The sequence below is a fragment of the Phyllobates terribilis genome, unplaced genomic scaffold, assembly GCF_046119375.1.
Source record: "Phyllobates terribilis strain yellow unplaced genomic scaffold, ASM4611937v1 Scaffold_8__6_contigs__length_399053987, whole genome shotgun sequence".
Lineage (NCBI taxonomy): Eukaryota > Metazoa > Chordata > Amphibia > Anura > Dendrobatidae > Phyllobates > Phyllobates terribilis.
Genome location: NW_027362768.1, coordinates 295,174,005 through 295,199,958, shown reverse-complemented (window position 1 = coordinate 295,199,958; position 25,954 = coordinate 295,174,005). Strand labels below are relative to the sequence as shown.

The 25,954-nt window shown below is 41.5% G+C and overlaps 1 protein-coding gene across 1 annotated transcript; it reads left to right on the top strand.

Annotated features, from left to right (window-relative positions):
• Positions 1-4,409: 4,409 nt before the first annotated feature.
• Positions 4,410-22,231, top strand: LOC141156626 (eukaryotic translation initiation factor 3 subunit L-like). Its single transcript, XM_073642819.1, has 15 exons — positions 4,410-4,429; positions 5,486-5,594; positions 5,745-5,793; positions 13,665-13,845; positions 14,005-14,084; positions 14,724-14,785; positions 14,878-14,947; positions 16,234-16,307; positions 16,426-16,597; positions 17,740-17,894; positions 18,799-18,969; positions 19,064-19,197; positions 21,315-21,488; positions 21,807-21,996; positions 22,151-22,231. The coding sequence occupies exons 1-15, from the start codon at positions 4,410-4,412 to the stop codon at positions 22,184-22,186; spliced, it is 1,677 nt and encodes a 558-aa protein (XP_073498920.1). The 3' UTR covers positions 22,187-22,231.
• The last annotated feature ends 3,723 nt before the right edge of the window (positions 22,232-25,954 follow it).

Below are 25,954 nucleotides of genomic sequence, written 5' to 3'. Positions count from 1 at the left end.
CAAAACATAGAAAAACTATATAAATGTGGTACCGCTGTAAATGTACTGACCCGAAGAATAAAGCTGCCTTATCAATTTTACCACACGCGAAACAGCATAAATTTAAAAAAAAAAAAAAAGTCCTGAATTGTTGTTTTTTGTTTATTCTGCCTCCCAAAAATCGGAATAGAAAGAGAGCAAAAAAAGTCACGTGCCTGAAAATGTCACTAATAAAAACGTCAACTCGTCCCACAAAAAACAAGCCGTCACCTGACACTGTCGGCCAAAATATGGAAAAATTATAGCTCTCAAAATATGGCGATGTAAAAACTAGTCTTTGCAAAAAAAGCGTCTTTTAGCGTGTGTCAGCTGTCAATCATAAAAACCTGATATGATTCTGGTATCACTGTAATCGCACCGACCCGAAGAATAAAGTCGTCTAATCACTTATATCGCAAGAGGAACGGCGTAAAAAATAAACTCTTGGGTTAGGGTTGTGCTAGGGTTAGGGTTGGGGTTAGGGTTTAGCTAGGGTTAGGGTTGAGCTAGGGTTGTGCTAGGGTTAGGGTTGGGGTTAGGGTTGGGCTAGGGATGTGCTAGGGTTAGGGTTGGGCTAGGGTTAGGTTTGGGGTTAAGGTTGGGCTAAGGTTGGGGTTGGGCTAGGGTTAGGGTTGGGATTTTTTTTTTTCAAAAGTAAAAAAAAAAAGATGACGATATGGCGACCAGTGTTGAGTGCAAGTGCTCGCTACTTGAGTTTGCATCGGGTGGCGGGTATGCACTGAGTATCGTGGGTGTTCGAGTGACATGCTTGAGTCTCCACCCCATATGCTTCGCGGCCAAAAAAACCTTGCGGGGATTGCCTGCCATGTACGAGCGATCCTCGCATGTTTTTTTTGGGAGTCTAATAACCGTGAAACATGCGGAGCGGGGACTCGAGCATGTCACTCGAGCACCCGTGATACATGGTGCATACCTGAGTACCCGATGCAAACTCAAGAAGCGAGCACTTGCGCTCAAGACTAATGACAACTTATTCAATATGATGACCTAATGGTATCAAATTCTGTGTCGTACCTCTGCGTTCAAAATGTTCACTATACCCCTTGATAAAATTTGTGAGGGGTGTAGTTTCCAAAATGGGGTCACTTGTGGGGGGTTTCCACTATTTAGGCATATCAGGGGCTCTCCAAACGCAACATGGCGTCTTCTCTCGATTCCAGCCAATTTTGCGTTCAAAAAGTCACACAGTGCTCCTTCCCTTCTGAACTCTGCCGTGTGCCCAAACACTGTATTTTCCCCACATATGGGGTATTGGCGTACTCAGGAGAAATTGCAGAACAGTTTTTGGGGTTCATTTTTACCTCTTATCCTTGTGAAAATAAAAAAATTGGGGCTAAAACATTTTTGTGGAAAAAGTTATTTTTTTTTATTTTCACGGCTCCATGTTATAAACTTCTGTAAAGCACTTGGGGGTTCAGGGTGCTCACCACACATCTAGATAAGTTCCCTGAGGGGTCTAGTTTCCAAAATGGTGTCACTTGTGGGGGGTTTCCACTGTTTAGGCACATCAGGGGCTCTCCAAATGCAACATGGCGTCCGCTAATTATTCAAGCAAATTTTACAATCAAAAAGTCAAATGGCGCTCCTTCCCTTACGAACCCTGCCGTGCGCCCAAACCATGGTTTTCCTCCATATATGGGGTATCTGCTAACTCAGGAGAAATTGCATAACAAACTGTTTGGTGCAATTTCTCCTGTTACCCTTATGAAAATGCAAAATTGGGGGCTGAAAAACATTTTTGTGGGAAAAATGTGAAAATTTTATTTTTACGGCTCAATGTTATAAACTTCTGTGAAGCCCCTGGGGGTTCAAGGTGCTCACCACACATCTAGATAAGTTCCCTGAGGGGTCATGTTTCCAAGATGCTGTCATTTGTGGGGGGTTTCCACTGTTTAGGCACATGAGGGGCTCCCCAAACGCAACATGGCATCCGCTAATTATTCAAGCAAATTTTACATTCAAAAAGTCAAATGGTGCTCCTTCCCTTCCGAGCCCTGCCATGCGCCCAAACAGTGGTTTTCCCCCACATATGGGGTATCTGCATGCTCAGGGGAAATTGCACAACAAATTTTGGGGTCCAATTTTTCCTGTTACCCCTGCAAAAATAAAAAAAATGGGCCTAAAGTAACATTTTTGTGAAAAAAGTTAAATGTTAATTATTTTCTTCCACATTCCAAAAATTCCTGTGAAGCACCTGAAGGGTTAATAAACTTCTTGAATGTGGTTTTGAGCACCTTGAGGGGTGCAGTTTTTAGAATGGTGTCACTTTTGGGTATTTTCTGTCATAAAGACCCCTCAAAGTGACTTCAAATGTGATGTGGTCCCTAAAAAAATGTTTTGTAAATTTTGTTGGAAAAATGAGAAATCGCTGGTCAACTTTTAACCCTTATAGCTCCCTAATAAAAAAAAATGATAGTTCCAAAATTGTGCTGATGTAAAGTAGACATGTGGAAAATGTTATTTATTAACTATTTTGTGTGACATATCTCTCTGATTTAAGGGCATAAAAATTCAAATGTTGAAAATTGCAAAATTTTTGAAATTTTCACCAAATTTCAATTTTTTCACAAATAAACGCAAGTGATATCGAAGAAATTTTACCACTATCATGAAGTACAATATGTCACGAAAAAACATTCTCAGAATCAGGGGGATCCGTTGAAGCGTTCCAGAGTAATTACTTCATAAAGTGACAGAGGTCAGAATTGTAAAAATTGGCCCGGTCATTAATATGCAAACCACCTTGGGTTGTAAAGGGGTTAAGGAAAATGGGAAAAAGGGAAAAGAAAAAATTAAAGGGATAGAAGGAAAATGAAAAAGATTGATATGTACAGGATAGGCAAAGGAAAGGGGTTATGATACACATATACGATACCTTATATATAAAACATTTAATAGGGGGGAAGAAAAGGAACGGGAAAGGCAAGGAAAGAAAAGGGGAAGGAAGAACGCCTGTAAAACAGGTGGAGAGACAGGAATATAGAGAAATACTAACTTCTAAATAATGTAAAATACTGTTTGAATTCTAAGAGCGGGCGCTGTTCTCATGAAATCACATCCACTTTGCTTGGACAGTTAAACACAGCAAAATTTGTATGCAAAAAAAGCAGCATTTACTCTACAAGTGAACACGGTCTAAATTTTAAAGCAAAGTGGACATGATTCCATGAAATCTCCGCTCTGTGGTCTGAAGAAGCTGCTGAACTCTGCGGTTTTGGAGCATTTTTTCTCTATAATCTCCTTCTGAAAAAAAAATAAAGAACGAAGAAAAAAATGCCGCTGTATTTTTAAGTGTAGAATCAAAACTTTTCTGTACTATTAAAAAGCGTTAAAAACTCTGCTTCATATCTGTACCGTAATCGCATCAAATAAGAGGGAAAACGCATAGAAGAAAAGCAGCAAACACACAATAATCAGAGAAGATTGTTACTGCGTTGTGTGGTGCGAACACCTACAGACAAAAAGCAGCAGAAAGAACGCAGCATTTACGCTACTTATGAACACGGCCTCAGCATTACAGTTTTATTATATTTTTTATGGGTTTAATAGAGAAAAAAAAATCAATCACGCCAATTTTTTACGTCATTTACTGATCCCGTAAATAATCTGATCACTGTGTTGTGAGGGTCGTTACGATTACAGGGACATCAAATATGTCCGTGTTATGTGCTGATTTGTGATGCTCATTATTTTAAAAAATATGCATTAAAATGACAATATGTCTTTCATTATCATGTGTTTTTCATTATTTTTTAACAATTTTATAGGATGAAAAAAATCTCTTATTCTCCCTGTAGAATAAAAATACATACCGTCCATTGTACACAGCAGTGTATTTCAATCAGTATCATCTGCCTGAAGGCCGAGCCTGCAATACAGATCAGTGACATCATTAGAACTTGTGGTTCAGCAGCTTAAAGCCCCTTATCTGTAATGTAAAGGTTGTGAGCACAAGACCTGGAATGAGTCGCAGAATTTTTTTTTTTGTATTTGCTAATTAATTTTAATACTTATATAGGAACAAAAAAAAGTTTTCTTCACCTCAGGATACAGGCAACATAAAAATATATTGTTATATATACAATGTATTTCTAAGAATATTTATACTCTGCTTCTGGGTGCATTGCCTGCAATAGAGGTCAAGATAACCAAGTTCTCCTATCTATAACATTGTGGGGTATGCCTTGTTGGTAGAGCACCAGCCGATGAACACTAAGATGAACATAGAGATGTGAGTTTGATTCCCACCAGATCACAGGAGGCAGAAGAAGTAAATATACCATTTAATTTATGCAGCGAGCAACCCCGCCCCTGAGAAGAATGTAATTTATGCACCGAGAAGCCCCGCCCCGGGAAAAGCTACAGGAGCGATGAAAACGTCGTCGGAGAGGTGAGTATAAAAGTCTGGAGAACAGCTGAGATGTGATGGAATGGGATGCGGGATTGAGCCCTCAAATCGGGACAGTCCCGCTGAATCCGGGACAGTTGTGAGTTATACCTTTAATAACACCACATACTAAAGTTTAAAGACAATCAGATGTGTTTTCAGTTTCTGGAGTTAAAAAAGAGATGGGTCAGTATAAGACTACGTTCCAGAGATCAGCTTTTGGTGCATTTTTGATGCTGCATATTTTGCTGCATCAAAAACGAAGCATCTTACAAATCCAGCAAAGTGGATGGGATTTATAGAAATCTCCTGCCCACTGTGCTTTTATTTTACTCAATGTAACCTCACCTGTGGTGCGTGTTTGAAATAAGCAGCCGGACATTTTCTCTTGCAGGTACGCTGAGTTTTGTGTGTAAATATTTCCTATAAAGTTGCATTACATGCAGAAAATCAGGTAAAATCACACATGCGTCTTTAGTGCGTGTCCGCGGCAGAAATGCATCAATCACATATGTAATCCGCACATAAGAATCTCAACCAGGAAGTATCAAAAACAATGCAGCTTTATTTAAAATATGACCCAGTAAGAAGGGACAAAAAACTCAGCGTACCCGCAAGAGAAATTGATCTTTGTGGATTTGAGGAAATTTCTGCTTCATTTCTGCATCCTGGGCACATAGCCTAAGAGTGAAACAGCTCTGAAAACCCGCTAAAAAACTTCAGTATGAACACAACCTAAAAAAGTATATGTCACCCCCTTACGCCTGATAGTTGAATAGTGTGTAGAAATGACCAGACCTTGGATCACTTATCAGCAGTACAACAGATCCTAATGTTAAGCCTGAGGAGCTCTGCAGTAATCAGAGCTGTGATCCAGGAGCTGCCACAGAAGGTCTGCTACTAGATAACAACCATCTCCATGTGGTAGAGCCAGCTACACGCGAGAGCGGCCTGCAACACACGTGACCAAGAAAAGCCAATCAGCCACAAGGTCGCAAAGAATCGTGCTGAAGCAGAAATGTAAAAGCGGCCCTAATTGGGTGCCCGTGACACCGGCAGTGCGGTCATAGGAAGTCGCCGGAAGTTGGTCTCTCCTTTCCCCCCTGTTCGCGCTGCAGCTGCCGGTGGCCGCTCTGCAGACTTCATCATGTCGTACGAGGATTACGATGTGAGTGGCTGTGGAATAGATGATGAATCAATCACAGTAGTGGTGTGGGGGCGAGTCCCGTGTGATTGCTCTCTTTACGGCTGTCGTTATCCCAGTGTGGATGGGTTATTATTGCTTGTGCTCATTTCCCTCTGATCTGTTTTTCTGCAGACCCCATATGATCCCTATAGCTGCCAGGCGGACTATGACACGCACACAGGTAGGATTATTGCTCCTGTCTCCTATGTGCACACTGGGAATCACCTACCATTACAGGGGTTGTCCCCTTAAGAAAACTGCAATCCTCCTGCTGCAGTTTTATAACATTCACCCTCCTCAGATCCAGCACAGAGTCTCTGCTGCTGCTCCTGGTGTCTGTGATTGTCTGCAGCGCTGACATCATGGTGAATTTTCTGTAGCCTGAGATCTACGTAGGCGCCACTGTAGCCAACCTGTGAGCTTAGTGGCTTTTCTCAGATTGACTGTACAAACTACTCAGCTCACTGATTGGCTGCAGCGTTGTCATTGTGACGTCAGCGTGTTAGGCACTGGAGCAGCTGCAGAGACTCTGTGCCAGGACCTGAAGACAGTGAGGAAAGAGGGGTCTGTTATAATAAACTGCAGCTGGAGGAAGATGATTTTCTGAACGCGATCACCCATTTAGTTCAACACCTTTTAGTTTGTGGTGTTTTCCAGTTCTCAGTGCTACTAACTTTTCATATATTTCTATATTGATCTTTTGTCAGTGGAGGTTCACAAGGCCACTTTTTTTTCTCCACGTCTCACCAGATGTGACTAATTAGCATTGGCTACAAAGTCCCTCTGCTCAGATGCCTTGGCTGGGGCACCCGGCACTCTGCATGCGCAGTTTGTGTCTGCAGGGTCTCTGCTGTTAGAAACCTTTTCCTAAATGTCGCTGTATCATTAGAAATTGTTGATGACTTTCCTATGGTCTGTCCCTTCCCCACATAGGATCTACCTCGTCCTATGTCAGATGTGGGTAAAGTGTGAGTGGTCTCTATACAAGGCAGGTGCCAGATTGTTATTGGAGCAGCGAGAATTAAATAAAAGCAAAAATTGGCCACTTTTGACATAGTGGTTGGTCCTCCTTAACCACATAAATGCTGTTGTCAATCACTGGGCTTCAGAAGTGATCATCATGTCTTCTATATACTGTAGATCAGATTCATGCCCTTGAAGGGGACTAAAAATACAGTAGATATGATTTTTTTATTTATTTTTTTAAAGTGACGTTCGTTATCGCTGCGTCTGTAAAAGTTCAGTAAATGAAAATATAAGTTGCTGTAATTAACCCATATGGTCAGCACCGTACAGAGAAAATAATTGCTGTTTTTTGGTTGATGCACCTCCCTAACAATATGTATACTTTTGTAATCGTTCTGACGTGAAGTATCATATTGCCAGGTCAATTTTTTTTTTTTTAACCATACAATGAACGCTGTAAAAACAAGCCCCAGAATACAATGGCGGATTTGCATTTTTGTTCTTACCATTTTACCCCGTTGGAATTTTCACCCTACAAAAAGCAAGCCCTCATACTGCTATGCCAACAGAAAAATGAGAAAGATAAGGTTCTTGGAAGAAGGGGAGGAAATTCTTCTTGCTATTTCTTCTGACCACACACAAACGTGCCCACGTGGTCCTGTAACCGTCACCTTGTGCTCTTATTTAGTTGACCTCTTTCTCCTCTGATACAACGAACAAACCAGCACACTAGCTGTGATTTTACCCTGTTGATTTTGCATTACATATTCCACCAGCCTCATTAAAGGGAATCTATCAGGTCAGATAACACTATTAACCTGCAGATATAGGGATATTTATGAAAGTGCCTGGACGTTGTACTTAATTTTCTCCCAATTGGTTTTAACTTTATTTCTCCCTGGAGCCGCCGCTTTCAGTCATACCGCCATGTCCTGAGCAATTACAGTCAGTGTTCACAGCGCAGAGAGTGGCAGCTCTACACTGATGCACTTCTGAGCCGACAGTCAGTCAGTGCCGGTCCGTACTTACAGCCGCTGCTCTCAGTGCTGTGAACGGTGACTAATTTCTCCGGAGACGCCGGTATGACTGAAAGCAGCGGCTACAGGGAGAAGTAAAGTTCACTTTCTGCCAGGTGTTGCATTTTCAGTACGACGACTGGGCACCTTCATAACATTATTAATCTGCAGATTATCCCTGTATTTGCATGTTAATAGCGTGATCAGGTACACTTCAGACTGATAGAATCTCATATTGCCCTAAATGTAAGACTTGCAAAACAGACTATGGCAGTGTAGTATAGTCCAAACGTTCTTGAGCATAATCCAATCAAGTGTAGAACATATTTGGAATATAATATTGTAGGTAAGCCCTATGTTAGCAATATTTCATAAAGAAGGAGGAGTGCATGGGAGCACAAGCTCTGGTCGCTTTCCTATTCTCATACACTCCATTTTTCTGATCTCTAGAAAAGGCCATTTTAAAAGATTGGTTATCGCAATCAGTACCTTCATAACACTTGATTTGAGACAAACTAAGATGTTTGCTGAACATAGAGCGGATAGAAACAGAACGCGATAAAAGAAAAACTAAGCTTTTCCTTGATAATTGAATAAAGTTTATTTTGACGTATTATAGTGCTGTAGAGATAAAACATTTAGTACAAGCTTTTATACACACTGAAAGGAAGGTATCGAAGAATTAGACGGTAAATTGGGAAGGCTGAAGGTGTCACAAAGATTCCAAATGCTGTTACTGTCTTGAGGACTTAAAGGGAACCTGAGTCATTCCATGTCAAGTGGACCAGTGGTCCCCATTCGACCTTCTGCGATTTTGCTGAAAATTTATAAGGATGTACATGTATGTTTGAAAAGAGGTTCTGTAAATTTTTAGGGCCAGTTCTCAAATACATTGGGCACTGTTGACCTTTCACTGGAGGTTCCACCAAGCCTGCGGCTTCAGCTAATAGGATTTTGCAAACTTTGGCACATAGCCATTAGGGTTCTATACTGGCTATGATGCTGAAATTTGGAATACTAGCTCAACTTTTGCTGCTAAACACGATAAAATTATTACCGGCTATGACAAAACAGTATTTCGGCCGCAATTTTGTGTCAAAGTAGCTTGTAAAACGCGTCGCATAAAATTTATGCCAAACTTTGCCCATATATAACTCAAGACCAAAAACCAATAGTAACCTGTGCTTTGCCCTGTACACCAAACATTGACATGACTTTGCATTGCTGCAATATCACGGTCAAATCATATGTATTTGTGGAAATATTCACACCCACATATGATGAAAAACTTGAAAAAAACGAATTTTACCTATTTTTAGGTCAAATTTCTCAAAAAGGGTACCCCTAAAATATATTAATTCTGATATCATTAGAAAGAGCACATTTTTCTCTACAAGGATCATTGGTTTTTTTTTGGAGTCTCTCAGTTTAAGAAAAGAAAAATGCCACTGAACATGGTGTTATTTATTAATAAGCAATGAATGGTAACTGCACTATTCAAACCCTTGCGTTGGTCCATGGTGGTTATACCACAACCAATTCCCTAAGAATTGGTATTCTAATCCTTTTAAGAATTGTAATAATGCTGTCTTTCGAGAATTGGCAGCCCCATCGCCTAGGAGCCATGGCCGATAGCCGTGCAAGGCCAGCCGCGGGCGGTCTCTTTATCGCAGGTTCCAAAGCCTGAGGGTGGGTGTCTTTGCCTAGGATCCCAAGCCTAATATTGGGTATCTTTTCTTGGTTCCCAAGCCATAATGTTCAGTCTAAGTGGTCTGGAATTGTTGCTGAATTTGCAACATAATCGGTTCAGAGAAGCTGTATTGTCGGCCCATTGCTGTTGCAGCTGGTGCTGGAATTATTGCAATGATTGACTGCTCGGGAATCCAGCATGTATCATTTCTCACAGGCCAGTGAAAGAAGCTAGCTGGTCCATGAGGATGCATAGAATTTATTAATGCATCATGGTCGTCGACTAAAATTTCAGAAATATTTCCAATCCACCAGTTCCTATCGTAAATGCAGGCAACGTATTGCCCTGGCTGGAGGTTTGCAATTGGCACAAAAGGCATTTCTGATCTGACAGATCTATCTACATGGGCAATGAAAGATGATGGGTCATTTGACACCCTTGAAATGCGAATCTTTTTGTCATCAATTGGCACAAACTGGTGATTTTCTCTTGTTCCAGCAATTGTATGTCCTTCTTTGAACCTTTCCTCTTGAACTACCCGTATTTCGTAAATTTTTTCTTTTGGAACAAAAAAAATTTGATTCCATGCAGTTGCTCGTTGCAAAAGTTGAATAAATCCACCGGGGTCAGTATTTGGTTTTCAGTTGGGAGTTGAAGACTGGCACGAGCTGCCAACCTCTTTGCTGTCCCTCCAATCCCATCACAGGGCGACTTTCCATGACTGGTACCAAAAAAATTCCATTCAGCGCTGATATTGAAATCAGCATTGTGGTGGCACAAGTTGAGAAAATTTTTGAAATTTTTGTACTGGGCTGCAGATCCATCGCTGAAGTAGTGGATATGACGAATCCCATAGATGAGAGTCTTGAGATACTCCACAATTACTGTTAAGAAAGTGTGGACTGCAACTGTGTCATGTCGTGAGCAATCACTGAGTATGCACAAGCTGATGTTCTGCGCAGCTTCACCATTTAACTCCTTGAAGTAAATTACAAATGGGTGTACTGTAGCTTGACTATTTTCCCAGTGGAAACCTTGAATGGCATCTTGAACAATAAATGAGTAATTTTCAGCAAAGTCCATAAGGATCACAAGCTCTCCTTCAACGATTTCAAATAGCTACTTTGATGCTTGGCGATGTAGTGATGGCTACAAAGTTTAGAAATTTTCAAAACCAATTCTTCAATGAAATCTTCTATAGTCAGTTGTTTGGTATCAAGCGTGTCTCGATCAGTGTGAATCCATTGTTTGAACTCAATAATATCTTCAGGGTCACTGTTGACAAACACATTGACTAGAAATTCTTTTAAAACTTCAGGACCCGGGCATTTATCACAACGGCCAAGCATACAGTCCTTGGATTCAATTCCACAGACCATTTTGCATATGAGCTCTTTGTAGTCATCATTGATTGGGCATGCTGCAAGCATTAGTTTGACATTTTGGTGAATGGTACACACACAAACAGAATGTGTTCCAGCAGATCCAACGGTTACGGACCACTTTGGCCGAAGCTCACAAAACTTGGAAAATCCAATTTCAGGGCCATTCCCATCCCGATAGGCAACAAACATTTCCCTCATATTGCTCAGTAATAGTCGCTTTTGCATCTGCTTTTTTTTTTTCTCCTGCTATTCGCACTGATACATAGTCTTTTTTACCAGGGCACATTCGACTAAATTCATCATCCTCAAAAAATGCCTGCACCTTTTTCTTCACTTCCTCAGAAACTTTCTTGCCACACTTGATTCTAGGTAAGGCTAAGATCCCATGTTCACATTTAAGCTTTCGTGCTTGCTTGACCATTCGTTCAGAGACACCGAATTCGTCTGATATAGCCTTAATGGACCAACTTTTAGGTGCCAATGTCAAGATTTGGACCTTTTCTGCCCGACTGAACACCTGCAGCTTTTGCTTCAAATCTGCCAAAAGGTGATTGTAATCCAGACACATTTTGCACTGTGCTGTTTTTGTTTGCTCAATGTCTTTCGGCTCAAAACCTCCAATTGAAGCAATCTTGCTAGAAAATGCGTTTTGTACCTGGCTTATCTTTCTCCTTGCATATCCAAGTGAATCCCGCTGGCTTACCCGTGGATATTTCAGAGGAGAGATGCCAATGGATGTTAAGCTTGACTTTAGACTTTCAGGAGAACATTCCATTCCATCTGGATCTGATTCAGAGGAAACTGGATCAGCTGATTTTTTCCTGTTAGCAAATTCTTTTCGACATGATGCACACATCTTCTGGCCAGGCTTCACATCATTCTTTGTAAATTTGTTCAATTGGTCAGCTGCTAACAAATTGATAGCTCGCAAATTGTTTTTGGTGTTATGACCTTTCTTCCCAAAAGGATTGCAACACGATTTTTGCAAATGCTCATATTTGGTCAAGAATGAAGCTTCATGGTGTAAACAGATTTGTGAATGTTCGTCAAAATTTAGTCCCACTCGTCGACGCAGCAATTTCTGTTCATCCAATCCAAAGCTTGTAAACAATTTCAACTCATCCTTGCTATGGGTGAATGTCTTAAGGTGGCACTTCGAATTGTTCGCAAGGCCGATAGAGCACTGGGCCGATTCTTCATCAATTTCATTTTCCATCGCTAAAAAATAAATAATATATGCATTAAAACGTAACAATAGTCAATAACTTTTCATAAACAAAAAGGTTTATAGGTTTTTGATTATAATAGACATTGCTAGCAACAATACAACTCTGTAACATGTGATAATAATCTGAAAATCAAACACAAAATCAATGCATTACGCGCATAAATAACACCATGTTCAGTGGCATTTTTCTTTTCTTAAACTGAGAGACTCCAAAAAAAAAAAAACAATGATCCTTGTAGAGAAAAATGTGCCCTTTCTAATGATATCAGAATTAATATATTTTAGGGGTACCCTTTTTGAGAAATTTGACCTAAAAATAGGTAAAATTCAGTTTTTTTAAGTTTTTCATCATATGTGGGTGTGAATATTTCCACAAATACATATGGTTTGACCGTGATATTGCAGCAATGCAAAGTCATGTAGATGTTTGGTGTACAGGGCAAAGCACCAGTTACTATTGGCTTTTGGTCTTGAGTTATATATGGGCAAAGTTTGGCATAAATTTTATGCGATGCTTTTTACAAGCTACTTTGACACAAAATTGCGGCCGAAATATTGTTTTGTCATAGCCAGTAATAATTTTATCGTGTTTAGAAGCAAAAGTTGAGCTAGTATGCCAAATTTCAGCATCATAGCCAGCATAGAACTCTAATGGCTATGTGCCAAAGTTTGCAAAATCCTCTTAGCTGAAGCCGCAGGCTTGGTGGAACCTCCAGTGAAAGGTCAACAGTGCCCAATGTATTTGAGATCTGGCCCTAAAAATTTACAGAACCTCTTTTCAAACATACATGTACATCCTTATAAATTTTCAACAAAATCGCAGAAGGTCGAGTTGGGACGATTTTTAAAACTGGTCCACTTGATGTGGAATGACCCACCTGTCACGTGAAAAAAAAACGCTATTAACCTGCAGATATGGGGTTAATATGCAGGTTAATAGCGTTCTGAACCTGCCTGGTGCTGGCACTTAGACCCACGCTGTCAGGAGGAAATTAACATTATACCTCCCAATAGTGTACTGGTTTCAGGCACGGGGGCAGCGCCGGCACGGGTTCAGTCACCGTTCTGTGTATAGAGATCAGCGGCTGTAACTGCACCCCGACACTGACTGACAGCAGCTCAGCATTAGGTCCAGCTGTCAGGGCCGGGGGCAAAGTTAGAGCCATCGCTCTACATTCACAGAGCGGTGACTGAACCGGCGCTGCCCCCGTGCCTGAAACCCGAATGCTGCCGAATAAATAAAGTTCCTTTCCTCTTGGTACCAGGCAGGTTCAGAACGCTATTAATCTGCAGGTTAATAGCATTTTTCACATGACCGATTCCCTTTAAAAGTCTAACAGTTATATAGGATTTTTTAAGTGTGATATATGAAGTGCGCTCATGAATGTAAACATGATGTCTTTTGTAACATGTTATATTATTTCTCTTTTTGATTTGTAAAACTAAATGAAAAAGCAATAAATTTACTTAAAAAAAATATCTGACATGACTGGTTCCCTTTAGAAACATAACATGCTTCGTATGTCTCTTGTATATTACACGTCAGCCGATGAGATGAGGCAGAATTGTATTGGTGATTTCCATTATGTCCATTGAGCCTAACCATGCTCCTGTAAAAACATCAGCAGCAAATTGTGGATATTACATCACCAATCGCTCAATATTTCTTGGAGCCTCGTTCACTTATCCCACCAAAACGTCGAACTAGTATGTGTGAGTTATTCTATATTATTTAGTATTGATAAGCATTTTCACTTTTTATCACAGGTGACCCCAAGCAGGACCTGGCATATGAACGCCAGTATGAGCAGCAAACCTATCAGGTCATCCCTGAAGTGATAAAGAACTTTATTCAGTACTTCCACAAGACAGTGTCTGACCTGATAGATCAGAAGGTGTACGAGCTGCAGGCCAGCCGAGTGTCCAACGATGTCATCGACCAGAAGGTGTACGAGATACAAGATACAGTATCTATGAGAACAGGTAAAGAGGTTCTGCAGCATGGAGGTTCATATGACAGTGTGATCAGTTTTTTGCAGCTGCTACTCTCATGACTGACTCTACCATCGTTATTTCTCACTGACTTACTGCTTTCTTCTCATTGCAGCTGGACAAAGTTAACTGAACGTTTCTTCAAGAATTCCCCATGGCCTGAAGCAGAAGCAATCGCTCCGCAAGTTGGGAATGGTAGGTGTGGGCATTTACGTTACTGATGGCTGTATGACTTGGGGAAGGTGCACATGACATCTCTTATTCGCCGGTGTACCTGCTAAGTTATCAAAGGCTAAGACTGTGCAGGAAAATTACGGCGGTGTTTTTCCCAAAGCGTCTTCATTGGCATTTTTGCACCAGTTTTACTGTCGGCTTTTTTTTTTCCCGTCCTTTTAATAGCTAGCAGCTTCCAAGCAGAAGCCACCCAAATATTGAACGTGCGTCCACATCCCGGTTTTCAAACTTGCAGTGGTTAAAAGAATTAACAGAAGTTTTAACATTGCTGTGCATTTTTTTATAGTGCTTCTTTAGGCTGAATCTGTCTGAAAGACGTTGTGTGCCCATACCCTCATGAGTTATTATTTGCACCCTTTTTTATAGGCTGAGATGCTTTTGCAGTCAAAAGAGTCAATTAAATTTAGTGCAATAGAAAAGGAAGCAGTTTTCCATTTTAGAAAAATAAATGCTGACCACTTCTTACTTGCTAATGCTACTTTATCCACTTTTGCTCTTGTGGTTTTGATAACTGTTTCTTTTTCTGACTTTGTTAGAAATCTAAAACAACCATCTAAACTTAATGTGTGGGTGTTTATAACCAGTTCCCTTCTCTTTCAGATGCGGTGTTCTTAATCCTCTATAAGGAGCTATATTACAGACACATCTACGCCAAAGTTAGAGTAAGTATTCGTTCTGCCGCTTTAATTTGGACACCGGTGCATAAGTTGTATTTGGGGGGATGCAATAACACGGATTCTTGTCCTTTCTTTAGGGAGGACCCACATTGGAGCAGCGTTTTGAATCTTACTACAACTACTGCAATCTCTTCAACTACATTTTGAGTAAGTTTGACTGTTAGGCCACATTCACACGTTGAGTATTTGGTCAGTATATCATATCAGTATCTGTAAGCCAAAACCAGGAGTGGGTGATAAATACAGAAGTGGTGACGTGTTTCTATTATACTTTTCCTCTGATTGTTCCACTCCTGGTTTTGGCTTACAAATACTGAGGTAAAAAACTGAACATGGCCTTAGGTTGTAAATGTTAAGGTTTTTTTGGCCTTCGGACCATCCTTTTTTTTTATCGGATTCCCTATCTATTTAGTACCGTAATCCAAACTAGTTTCTAATATGCTTGCACTAAAAATTCCTTAACGTCCCCTAGCTTCACTATCTAACTGCAATTGTATTTTTTTTTCCCTACTTGCTTTTTGATGACGCTATGTGCATGCTGGGATACTGAAATGAAGCTTCATTAGGGGGAGAGGCTGCCACAGCCCCTGCTTCCTCCCTGAACTGAAGCTTCATCAGTGACGCTTATTTCAGGGGCTGGGCTAGTCCCTGATCGCTGTGTCACTTGTGGGGACGGTGCTGTTCTCTGCACGCCGCCGGGTATTCTGACGTCGTGCTCTGACAGTGCACTCTCCTCTGTGGTGTTGGCTCATTATTACTGATCTGAGCTGACAACACAGAGCACATGCTATGACTGCACATCGCACAATGACAGCGTGCACGGACTAGCCCATGCCCTGAAATGGACATCACTGATGACTCTTGGTTGCAGGGAGGGGGGCTGCGACTGCAGCAGTGATCGCAGCCTCTAACCTCTTATGACTCTTTGTTTGAGTATCTCATCATGCACTGGGATTCTCACACGAAGCGTCAGCGCATGGGAAGTAGGGAAAAAAGATGTAATAGCAGTTAGTGTAGTTAGGGGACAGTAGGGAATTTTTAATGTAAGCCTAATTGAAATGGGTTTAAATTACAGCACTAGATAGGGAGTTAGATGAAAATTTCTTTGGCCTTCGGACTACCTCTTTTAAAGGTGTTTTCACAAAAGCATTTATGTATCAACAGGTGAGATCAGTGGGGGGGGTATAACCACTGCAAACCCCCTCCCACCCACTGAAGACACAAAGCTAATCCTGTGTGCTGAGTGTGGATAGATCAGTAGTGCACATGCATGATCACATATGGCAGTAATGGACATGCATGTGAATCCTGTGACTATATGATCATTGTTTGTGCGATAACCCCTCTAAGAATGACATGACAGTTTGGTCTGTGGCTTGTGTTGTGTTGCTGGTGCGATATTATTTGCATTGACACTGATGACTTCCTTGTAGATGCTGATGGTCCTGCGCCCTTGGAGCTGCCTAACCAGTGGCTGTGGGATATTATTGATGAATTCATTTACCAGGTACAGATATTTTCCTGTAGACTTTCTCCCGCTGCGCTCTGCTCACGCGTCTCTCTTTGAACATGCAGACCTAATATTTTCACTCTTGGTTAAATCTGTCTATTTCTGCACTATGCAGTTTCAGTCATTCAGCCAGTATCGGTGTAAGACCGCAAAGAAATCAGAGGAAGAAATTGAATTCCTGCGTTCCAACCCCAAGATCTGGAACGTTCACAGCGTCCTTAATGTGTTACATTCTCTAATGGATAAATCCAATATTAACCGGCAGCTGGAGATTTACACCAGTGGAGGTGAGGGATAGAGCTGTACTTGATGCCTGGTGTCTTTGGCTCATGTTCCTGTCGTGTTCTCAACACAGAATCTGCCTGGGTTTTTATGCCACTGACAGTTGTTTATTTTTATCAATGGTGATGTCCAGGCTCGGTGCTCAATTTTGCAGCCATTCTATGTGACTGCAGACTTGTGAATCCTCTCACTGCCCACTGTCAGGATCTACAGCGGGCTTGTGAATGCAAGTATGCAATTTGCATATTTCCAGCCACATTCCAACTAGACATGTCCGGCCTCCCTTAATTGACTTGAATTAAGCCAGGCCACACACATCTAGTCGGTACGTGACCACATTATGCAAATTGCATTCACGAGCCCGCTCGCTTCGTGCACCAGAATCCAGCGCGCACTCTGCAGATTCACAAATCTGCAGTCACGGAGTGACTGCACAGTTGCACTCCAAGTCTGGATAATTAATTTCAGTGAGGTACCTGCCTATTTATTCTGGGAAACGTTTAATTCTTTCTGTGCAGTGTCTGCTAGATCTCTACAAATATTTAGTAATTAGAAGCAGGGCTGTGGAGTTGGTAAGCCAAAGCTCCGACTCCTCAATTTCCATGACACCGACTCCACGATTCCGACTCCCTCATACATGGCTCATGTTTAAGTGATAAATTTACAGCAGCACAGATTCATCTCAGCTAAAAGTCTAGACCCTTAGATCAGGAATAGGTCAGACATTTATAGGACATTTCATAACTTTCCCAAATCCTTATGAAAAAATATTCCCCACAAACTGCATTGAACTACTGAACCCAATTTATTATATAGTTTAGGAGTCTGAGTCGGTCCATTTTATTCCGACTCCACCAAAATGAACACCGACTCCATGACTCCGACTGCACAGCCCTGATTAGAAGTACTCATTTACTTTTGCTTAATTGCTCTTCAGTGGATCTAAATATGTCAGATGACTCTCTGCACTCGGTTGACGTTCCTTCATAGAGGAGAAATATCAGTGTAATGAATGTCCCCTTGTTAACTCACTTTTAAGCCCCACTAACTAGCAGTATTTGATGGTCTGCTGTAGTACATAGTTACTTATGCAATACATAGCATAGTTTTAGTTTCTTTTTATAAATTCTCTTTCTCTCTTCCCCAGGTGACCCTGAAAGTGTAGCTGGACAATACGGCAGACATTCCCTATACAAGATGCTTGGATACTTCAGCTTGGTTGGACTGCTTCATCTGCACTCGCTTCTTGGAGATTATTATCAGGCTATTAAAGTGTTGGAAAACATTGAGCTCAATAAGAAGGTACCATCTACCATTACTATTAATAAGCACGTACAACTATTGGTTGCTGCGATGGTAAAGCAGAAGTCTGGTTTGGCACCAAACCAGTTGTTACCTATGAATGTGGAAGTATCTTTGATCATAGACGAGATCATAGACCTGCACAAAGCTGGAATGGGCTACAAAACCATAAGTAAGATGCTGGGTGAGAAGGAGACAACTGTTGGTGCAATAGTAAGAAAATGGAAGAAATACAAAATGACTGTCAATCGACATTGATCTGGGGCACCATGCAAAATCTCACCTCGTGGGGTATCCTTGATCATGAGGAAGATGAGAGATCAGTCTAAAACTACACGGGGGGGAAGTTGTTAATTATCTCAAGGCAGCTGGGACCACAGTCACCAAGAAAACCATTGGTAACACATTACGCCTTAAAGGTTGAAAATCCTGCAGTGCCCACAAGGTCCCCCCTGCTCAAGAAGGCACATGTGCAGGCCCGTCTGAAGTTTGCCAATGAACACCTGGATGATTCTGTGAGTTATTGGGAGAAGGTGCTGTGGTCAGATGAGACCAAAATTTAACTCTTTGGCATTAACTCAACTCGCCGTGTTTGGAGGAAGAGAAATGCTGCCTATGACACAAAGAATATCGTCCTCACTGTCAATCATTGAGGTGGAAACATTATGTTTTGGGGGTGTTTCTCTGCTAAGGGCACAGGACTAATTCACTGCATCAATGGGAGAATGGATGGATAACCCTTCTAATGGCTGCCAAGAACTTTTGGGACATCTGGATAAGAGAACTACTGCAGGTCTTGCTCGAACTTAGATTTCTGTTATCTGTACTGTCAACCATGTAATAATTTATTACTACTATTCAGTTGTTCTGGAAATATAGTGTATGTCTGATCTTCTGCTTGCAGAGTATGTACTCCCGAGTGCCGGAGTGTCAGGTGACCACGTACTATTATGTTGGCTTTGCCTACCTTATGATGCGAAGATATCAGGATGCCATTCGTGTGTTCGCTAACATCTTGCTATATATCCAGAGAACCAAGAGTATGTTCCAGAGAACCACATACAAGTATGAAATGGTAAGCCCCTTATGTGTTCTGCCATCTCTTATATTATTATTATCAAATTATAAATGATCGCTGGATTTACAAACCTTGTATTCCTTCTGCACAGATTAACAAGCAGAATGAGCAGATGCATGCACTGCTGGCCATCGCCCTCACCATGTACCCCATGCGCATTGATGAGAGTATTCACACTCAGCTGAGAGAGAAATATGGGGACAAAATGTTACGTATGCAGAAAGGGTAAGGAAGTCTTAAGCTGCATGACCGTGTTTTATATGGTGGGCGTCTGTTCTCCTTAAATCTATTGGAGTCTCTGTATTATTGATTCTGTTTCCAAATAGCTAAAAAATATATATATATATTTTCCTCTTTTTTGCATTGCAATTTGGAAATATTTGCTCAATTATTTTTTGGGGTTGCAGAATATTACGCATCTATAAAAAGCCCTCTATATGGACAGGTACAGCAGGGCCTCAGTTTTCTAACCATAAATATGGCATATCACTAGGGCTCCCATCTAAAGCTAGAATAAAAAGGTCATGGGCAATTTGGCATTTTCTCTCTTATAGCTCCTAGATAAGCATGGAATAGGGCAGAGAAAAAATACATGGTGGTTGCTGGGCTTGACCTAGGTTTTGCATTAGTGTAAATGAAGGTAGGTTTATTTCGCCACACCCCTAGTGACGTGGTACTGGGATAAGCGCTTGACATGTATAAATGGGAACATTTTCCATTTAAATGTCCAGGCTGGATTATTGGTGCTTCATAACCCATGCCACAAGCAAAGGAAAATAAACGGCCTTTCAGTGCAGGCAAAACAAAGTAAACTGTTCCAACACAGTCACTTTAGAGACAGTCCAGGACACACAGGCTGGATAGCATCCAGTATACCGGCTCAGACTGGAGACATCACACAGGAGGTCTTCTCAGTTCCAGACACAGACCACTTGTCAAACAGACTCTATTTTATTATGTGAAGCACACCCAGAGGTGGGGTATGTGGGCAGCCAGACCCACCCGTCTCTCAGGCTGCCCGTAAAACCTGCCCCAGATGCACCCAACAAGCCTCTTAGTACTATGTGTCCGTTAGCCACCTTGCAGTATTAATGTGGAGTTACAAGGAAAAGGCAGGCTGGTCGGCACTCCATATGGTTCTTCCTCTGGTCAAGGAAATGCATATCAAACCAAGTAGGATCCCGGCACTCACATGTGAAATAATTAGCCATTTATTGTTGTCTCAACATACAAGTCATTAGCCCCTTCTGGGCTTTTTTCAATTGAGAAAAAAAATTAGCCGTTTATTGTTAAGACTAATTATTTCACATGTGAGTGCCGGGATCCTACTTGGTTTGATTTAATATGGATTTGTTCCTACTTTGCAGCTATAACGGCTCCACTCTTCTGGGAAGGCTTACTGCACTATTTAGCCGGTATTTCTGTGTGAATTTTTGCTCATTCATCCAGAAAAGCATTTGTAAGATCAGATACTTATGCTGGCGAGAGGGCCTGAATCTCAATCTCCTTTCTACATCATCCCAGAGGTGTTCTATGTATTTGAGGCCGGGGCTCTGTGCAGTCCAGTTAATTTATTTCACACCAAACTCTCCCAACCATGCTTTTATGGACATTGCTTTCTGCACTGGGCACAGTCATTAGGAACAGAAAAGGGCCAACCCCCCCAAACTGTTAACACAAGGAGCTACAATCATACAAAATGCTGTGGTATGCTGAAGTATTATTATTTCTCTTCACTGGAATGAAGGGCCCAAGGCCGACCCCTGAAAAACAACTTTATAACGTTATCCCTCTTTTACCAATGTTACAGCTGAATCAGTGTAGTCAGTCAGGTAACGTTTTCCTGGCCACTCACCACCGCAGCGTTCTCTGCTCAACCAGAGCGTTTGCTGTGACCTGTGTCCTTATACACACAGCAATCTAACTGATGACGTCTAGGCCATGCAATGACCTTCTTTATTTTGGATTGCCTGCACACAATAAAATTATCTTCTGTCATCAATTACCTGAGCGCCAAGTTTTCTCCAAGACATGTTAGTAAAGGCTAAATGATAAACCTGTATTTCATACTTTTGTCCATACAGTTTGGTTTTCATTTATAAAATTTTAAAATAAAAATTACAGCTTTCTTCTGGGGAAACCTTTTCCAGTTCCCCCTTGGAATTTCCTATAAGTGAAAAACGCCATTAAACTTGTGATTAGAGTAGATGGCTCAGTACACATTTCAGATAGAAATGTGTCCGAGGGTTTGGATGATCTACAACATTTGGGTATGTAATACAAGTAAATATTCTGCGTTTTTGTAATTTCTGACCACGTGTAAATTTTCTTCTACTCATCAGCGATGCACAGATTTATGAAGAGCTCTTTAATTACGACTGCCCCAAGTTCCTGTCACCAGTGGTCCCTAACTATGATAATGTTCACCCCAACTCTCACAAAGAACCTTATCTTCAGCAACTTAAAGTCTTTCTGGATGAAGTCCAGCAGCAGGCACAGCTGTCCACCATCCGCAGGTGCGTCTCCATTCTGGAACTGGTGTAAGATGCCACATCGCGCCTCTGCACGCAGCAGTATGCTGAATTATCCTGAATGTCCTGCTTATAGTATCCAATGAGCCCATGTTGTACCAATGCAGGATCATACGCAGGCACAATAATATATATTGTTTATTTTTTACAAAGCAAGAGTCAGCAAGACCTAAACGGCAAAGTGCTTGATCATATGTCGTCCTGGGGACATTCCTTCGAGCGGAGAATGTTGGGGTAGAAAGATGTCCAGAGACCTCACATAATTGCGTTTTCACCATGTTTGCTTTTTTTTTTCCCTCCCAGTTTCCTGAAGTTATATACCACTATGCCCGTGGCCAAGCTGGCAGGATTCTTGGATTTACCAGAACAGGAATTTCGCATTCAGCTTCTCGTTTTCAAGCATAAGATGAAGAACCTCGTGTGGACTAGCGGCATTTCTGCACTGGAGGGAGAATTTCAGTCCGCATCAGAAGTGGACTTCTACATAGATAAGGTACAGTATTCAGCTGTGTGATTATCCAAGTTTTACACATTTAATAATACATTGGATGGCATTCTGGTTTTTGTCTTATCCGCATAGTTGTTGTCGTTCCTATATTATGTGTAACTGACCTTCTTCAATTTATTTTGATTCCATTCTCCTTTAGGACATGATTCACATTGCAGATACTAAAGTCGCCTGACGCTACTGAGACTTCTTTATACGACAGATACACAAGTTTGAAGAGGTGAGGGTTTGCTATAATTATAAGGGCTCATGTTCTAGCGCTGTAAAGCAGTAAGGCGGTTCCGCTCACTGCTGTATCTGGAGGCGAGTGGGGCCGTTGATGTCACACCTTCAGATATCTTACAGCTTGTGGGCATCTGTGGCTGATATCGTTCTCCTCTCCTCACTTGCCTGCACAAGCTGAAATTCATCTCTGATGCCAACTGGAATTATTTCACTAGAATGGACATACAGGTAGTCCACATAAGGTTATTAGTTAGAATGGGACAGGTGCCCAATACCTGCCGCTCAGGCACGCCAGTCAGATATCTGCTCACCTACCGATACGGAAGTGAGCCAAACAAGATTACCCCTTTAAATCAAAGAAAAAAAAAAGCTCTAAATTTGACTCCTATGACCATGCTTTTTTTAGATTTAGCGTTCTTTTTAAAGGGAACCTGTCAAGTATGATACTTCTATTAACCTGCAGATATAGGTTTAATCTGCAGGTTAATAGCGTTATGAAGGTGCCCAGCCGTTGTACTGAAAGTGCTGCACTCGGGAGAAAATGAACTTTATTTCTCCATGGAACTGCTGGCTTTCCGTCAAGCCTGGAGCAATTACAGTTCCTGCTCACAGCACTGAGAGCAGCAGCTGTAAGCATGGACCGGCACTGACTAACAGCAGGCTCTGCGATTCATCAGTGACAGCTGTCAGTCAAAATGCTGCGTCGTGGTGACAGGTTCACAGTGCTGTGAGAGGTAACTGAAGCCATGCTAGCAAGCTGGTATGACTGAAAGCCGGCTGCTCCCGGGAGAAATAAAGTTAATTTTCTCCTGGGTGCTGCATTTTCAGTACTGCTGCCGGGCACCCTCATAAAGCTATTGCAGGTTAATAGCGTTATCTGACCTGACAGGTTCCCTTTAATCTTATGATTAATAGGTTAATTGTTATGTAGCTGTATTCGGAGATTTAAGCTCTTCTGGTTTCAGCTGCACATGTGTATAGTATATTATTGGAGTCTAATAATTGGAAATTATATCCTTATACTTTTTCATTTACTGCCAAGGTTCATTAAGGATTTTTTACTAGAGATATGCACAGATCCAAAAACTTAGACAAGAATGCCATATTGGACTAGTTTAATGCACGTTAAAGAGTGCAGGTGAGGCCTCTAAAGCCTCTTCAGTACGTCTGTATTATGTGATTGAAACTTAGATTTCTGTTTTACAGCTAGACAAAACTTTGCAGAAGATGAGCCAGAAACCTTGAAAGCAGTTCAAGTAGACAAGATATTTATAAGGACTGAAGGTCAACCTACATCTCCCCACACATTGCTGGCGCTATCAAGTGGACTTAAATGTTTTAATAAAAAATCTAAAAACTTTCAAAACCAGTTTACAGAGTAAATGTTTTTCTGCCTTTAGCCATGTTTTCTGCACCACGTAGTTTGTGTAGGCACGCTAATCTTAGGTAATCTAATCCTTTTTTTTTTTAAACAATGTGTTTATTGAATTTTGCACAAAAATCAGAACATACAATCTATAGGGCAAACATATGCCCAAAACTGTGCCCCAACCTCTGGGCTTACAAAATGTACAAAATGAACAGTATAAAAATAAAATAAAAGGAAAATACATATCCATAAAAGAAAAAAAATGGATTAATTACATTAAACTCCCCATATATTAGATGGTTGTGAGAAATAATTTATATCCGTAAGTGCTGTGAATGTCGCATGGCTCATATTTCTCTATCGCTTCATTGGGGGACACAGGACCATGGGTGTATGCTGCTGTCGCTAGGAGGTTGACACTATGCAAAAAAAGAAAATGGCTCCTCCTCCGCAGTATACACCCGCCTACAGGCACCAAGCTCACTGTGAGCTGTGAATGTCGCATGGCTCATATTTTCTCTATTGCAAGATCGGAGGTGCAAGGTAGGGAGAGGGGCCCAGAATCGTCCCGCGCGTCACCCAAACTCAGAACGGCGCACAAAATATCTCGCTTCCTCAACGTTCCCATGTATAAACAATGGGCTGTTTAACCAAGGTTCCCATATTTTATCAGTTTTCTTCTTTGCCTTGAGTGTGTGTGCCAGAGCCCTTTCATATTGACAGTTCGTGTTTAGTCTGGTCACTATCTCCCCCACCGTAGGGATGCCCATTTCTTTCCATTTAGCCGCGATAGCTGTTCTAACTGCGATCAGAATATGTGACAAAATTCCTCTAATTTCCCAGGGGACATCCATTAATCCTATATGAAGTATTCCCATACTAGGTGTTATCTCCAGGTGAGTCCCCAGTACATCCCATATCAAATTATCCAATGCCCCCCATAGTGATTGAAGTTTTGGACAAAACCATCACATGTGGCCCAACGAGCCTTCCCCATTGCATCCTCTCCAACATAAAGATGATGATTCAGACCCGAAGTGTACCATCTGTGCCGGGTAGTAGTACCACCTCATGTGCGTCTTTTTAAGCTGCTCTAGGTGGTTTAAACACGACGAAACTCGCTGGACCTCATCCAAACCATCCAGTCAGTCCTGAGGGTCCGTCGAAATTCTTAGATCCCGTTCCCAACGAGTCATATACGTCAATTTATCGTCCAGATCTGGGTCGTTTAGAGCCCTATAAAGTATAGAAACCCCCTTAGAACCGGTCTTAGAGTGGAGAAAATAACCCATAGCTCTTTTATCCTTAGGTAGAATAAAAAAGGGGGATGTCTGTGTAGAGTGAAGTAAATGCCTTATTTGGCAATACTGGTAAAACAAGGGCCGTAGGTCCGGGAATCTCATAACTAGTTTATCAAAAGGAATTATTACATTGTCCTCCAACAGGTCTGCTAGCGATTGAACTCCAGCTGTCACCCAACGTTGAAGGTTAATATATGGAATATGATATTCTAGAGCTCGTAAAGAGATCTTAGTCCTGGGGAGTAACAGCAGTTTGGATGCCAAATTCCTCCAACAATGCATAGTAGCCTCCGATGTTGGTAACACGGCGACCATAGTGCTTCGCTTCACTACTTCTGTCTCCAATATCAATCTGGTAGAATTGTTTCGGGCAAGTAAGTACTCTATTTGCAACCATTTGTGGCCACTGTCCATGTTCCACCAGTCCCTGATTCCCGTCAAGACCGCCGCTGTATAGTAGGCTATGAGATTGGGCATGCCCATCCCTCCCATGTCATATGGATAATACAAAAGTCTACCAGACACCCTCGGTCTCCTATTGTCCCAAACGTAATTATTAGCCAGTCTTTGAAGGGTATTTATGATTTTAGAAGGGATTTTAATTGGGATACACCTAAAATAGTATAACATTTTTGGAAGGACCTTCACTTTAAAAATATTTATCCTGGCTATCCACGATGCAACAACGTTTTGTAATACCGCCAGCTCCTCCCGCACCGTATTTATCAGTCTAGTAAAATTTACTTCCACTAATTGTTTTGAAAGGGTTAGGCTGATACTCAAATACGTCATTCCTTCCTGCGCCCACTGAAAAGGGTATGCCCCTTCCAATCTTTGCCTAAGTGACAACGGAACAAAAATCGGCAGGACAACCATCTTAGCTACATTCAGTTTATAATACGAGATGTTCGTAAACGTTTTGAGATCGGACATAATGGCAGAGAAGGACCTGTCCAGATCAGTGCATGGGATAACCACATCGTCTGCATAAAGACCAATTTTGTGGGAGGACCCCCCCCACCGAGATGCCCGAAATCTCTGAGTTATT